The sequence below is a fragment of the Taurulus bubalis genome, assembly GCF_910589615.1.
Source record: "Taurulus bubalis genome assembly, chromosome: 4".
In the NCBI taxonomy this organism is placed as follows: Eukaryota; Metazoa; Chordata; class Actinopteri; order Perciformes; family Cottidae; genus Taurulus; species Taurulus bubalis.
In genome coordinates this window covers 24,328,411-24,331,736 of record NC_136592.1, presented here as the reverse complement: position 1 = coordinate 24,331,736, position 3,326 = coordinate 24,328,411, and the positions used below count along the sequence as shown (strand labels likewise).

General features: G+C 44.2%; 1 protein-coding gene across 1 annotated transcript; it reads left to right on the top strand.

Moving 5' to 3' along the window:
* On the top strand, positions 1 to 2,491 carry LOC306735337 (hyaluronan and proteoglycan link protein 3-like; the record flags this gene model as incomplete). The annotated part of the gene is made up of 5 exons (XM_079216797.1): positions 1 to 127; positions 216 to 438; positions 528 to 673; positions 1,157 to 1,459; positions 2,202 to 2,491. 5 exons carry the CDS (start codon positions 1 to 3, stop codon positions 2,489 to 2,491), a joined length of 1,089 nt encoding a protein of 362 aa, XP_079072923.1.
* Between the last annotated feature and the right edge of the window lie 835 nt (positions 2,492 to 3,326).

Below are 3,326 nucleotides of genomic sequence, written 5' to 3'. Positions count from 1 at the left end.
ATGATGATGTGTTGCCTCCAAACTCTGCTGCTGTTGGGGGCTCAGCTGCTTCTCTCCCTGGCTGCCCCCACAATCCCAAACGACTTCTTCTACCATGACTACATCAATGGAAATGGCAACAAAGAAAGTATGCACAGGATAAATGTTTTATGTAAAAAATACATGCGTGTTCTGTTAGTCCACATTCATAGATGTAACATCTGTATTTCCTACAGTTCACTTCAGTGGCGTGAAGCTCCACGTGGACTCTGCTCAGCCATCAGTGTTTGCGGTCAGAGGGGGCAATGCCACCATGCCGTGCAGGTTTTGGTATGAGCCCGAGTTGAGCTCGCCAAGGGGGGTCCGGGTCAAGTGGTCCTGGCGGCCTGCTGCTGGGGGACATGAGTCAGATGTGCTGGTGGCCATCGGCGCCCGCACTCGTAGTTTTGGGGCCTTCAGGTTGTTGGAGGGATAAAATGATTCATTCGGGATTTACTCTTTTCTCCATGAGCTTGTTTGTGTTTAAACTCAGTGTGTCTGTTGGTCAGGGGCCGTGTGCACCTCAGGCAGGATTTCCCAGGAGATGCTGCGCTTGTGATGACTAACCTCCTGTTGAATGACACAGGAAGTTACCACTGCGAGGTGGTGGACGGACTGGAGGACAGGAGCACTTCAGTCCATCTGGAGTTACGAGGTACAATGTGTCCATACCCTGACTTCTCTCATTTCACAAAGGCTGCTTTTATTTCTATTCAGAGATCCACTTTAAAAATAGAGATTTGAGCCTGTTGAGCTTTTCGCCTGTTTTACTTGTTTTGGAATTGGTATACACCTGTGTGAATGTGAAGTTTTTATCTGAATTAAATGCATTACAAGGGTTTCTTGCTTGCTACCAATTATTCTCACTTGATTCCATTCTTCTGTAACATAGAAATGTAATCATATCTAACAATATTAGTCTCATTGTTATTACTAGTGTGTGTGTAGCAATAGGAGTAAAACAGCCTTAAAAGTAGTGGGTATTTAAGTTATACAATATTGATTTATTGGCATTTTTCTCAAAGCACAGGTGTTACTAGTAACATTAACAATGATTTTGTTCTACAAGTGTCCCGGTGACTGACCTTTGAAGCCCACATACTTTGTGTAATCGTGTCCAATCAATTCCTCCACACAGGGGTGGTGTTTCCCTACCAGCACCCTGGTGGTCAATACCACCTCAGCTTCCTAGGAGCCCAGCAGGCCTGTGAGGAGCAGGACTCCACACTGGCCACCTTCACCCAGCTCTTCCAGTCCTGGAAGGAGGGCCTGAACTGGTGCAATGCAGGCTGGCTGGCCGATGGGACGGTCCAGTACCCCATCACCCGGCCCAGGGTGCCCTGCGGCGGGCACGGCCTAACCCCGGGTGTCCGGAGCTACGGCAGACGACAACTGCACCTTCATCGCTATGATGTCTTCTGCTTCTCCTCTTCACTCCAAGGTGAGTTGATGAGGGACCCACAATGTCACATGTTGAAGATACTGATATTCATAACGATTGCTCTATTCAGTGCGACAGTATGCCAGCGTGCACAATCAGCCCTTTTCACAGCAGTCATTTTGCAGAGTAAACACAGGTGTTATTGATTATATTGATTACGATCCCAGTCTATTAAGCATTACAGCCATTCGAGTGAGCCAGCGGGCACAATAACATGGGCCTCGGCCCACCTAAATGGAACAGGGCCCTAATTAATTTATTGATTACACCTGTGTTTACCCTGCGGACCTGTCAGAATGGCCTTTTGTGAAAATGGTTGAACAGGACCCTGAAACCAAAGCAGCTATTCTTATTATTATATTACCTGTGTTTTTATTACGGTGACGCATCTCATTAATTAGTACTTTAGTCAAAACACTTGAAAAATTCCTAAACGTTATTTGAGCACTAGCTGTTACACACACAACAAAGAAATCTGATTTGACCCTTTGAAGTTCATTTCTAGAAGATTAATTCTGCCGTATATTTCACAAGTTATCACCAATTTTCATCCTTAATGGTCTCTAGCAAAGGTTTCCCACCTTACAAGCTAAATAAGCAGAATAATAGATATGTAATTTGAATATCAGCTTGAATATATGCATGCCAGTTAAAATGAGATGAACTTCATTTGATGTTAAAGAGCTTCCTCCAGCCTGCCGAAGTTTCTCTTCATACGCCAATAAATGTGTTTCCTTCAAAGGGGAAGTCTACTACCTTCAGCCCTCTTACAAGATGAACCTGACTGAGGCTCAGCAGGCGTGTCAAGAAGACGGAGCAGAGGTCGCCAAAGTCGGACAGCTCTACGCCGCCTGGAAACAAACAGGCCTGGACCACTGTGACGCCGGCTGGCTGTCCGATGGAAGCGTCCGGTATCCCATCACCAAGCCACGAAGACACTGTGGTTCCTCTGAGCCCGGGGTGCGCAGCTTTGGCTTCCCACCCCCTCAGCACAAGCACGGAGTCTACTGCTACAAGTCAGGTGGTAATTGAAAAGATCCCCCTCTTCTGTGGAGTCAGAAATATAAAGTTGGCACAGGTTACTTGAAAACATGTCATCACTCACAGTAACAAGAAAGATCTGAGGGGTCTTAGGATGTTTAAGGGGAAGGGAAAAAACCTTTTACACAAAACTAAATAATATTGACTTTTTCCTCTCTTCTTTTCTTGTGTACTGGATTCTCTTCTATCCTCATGCCTTGAAAACAAAGTAACATGGAGACAAAACCCCCTGTCATTCTTTGCTTGGCCTGCTTACAGTGTTGAAGGGTGACAAGTAGATATAGCTTATAAGTGAAAAAGGTTGGAACCACTGGTGTAAACATTAGTCTTACTTTTATTTCTTTATCTTACTGTATTTTGTTATTCTCATTTTGTACACAAGACCAAAGGCTTTACTTTACTGGGATGTTGTTTCACTCGTCATGCTATTAAGGGAAAAAATTTAAGCCAAATTGAAATGATTCTGTTCGCTGATGAAAGCTGTGACATCGCAGTTCTACTGTATAACCATGCACCTCAGGTGATGTTTACATCACTACATTATCACCCATTTGTGTATAACAAATGCTTTTCCTAACAATTAAAATAATTGGGCATGAGATTCTTGTCCGTCTGTCCACAAAGAAATTGTACGCCCACATACACACGACTTGCAGGATCTTTATTTGAACAAAAACAACACATTTCAGACTTAAACAGCAGGTTGATTTGTGCATTTGAGAAACATTGGCCTAAGTATTAGTAATGTCCCACAATGCATCTGTCTGAAGTAGGCTGAGCCGTCTTCACTGCATACATCTTTGCTACCATACAGTACATCTCTCTT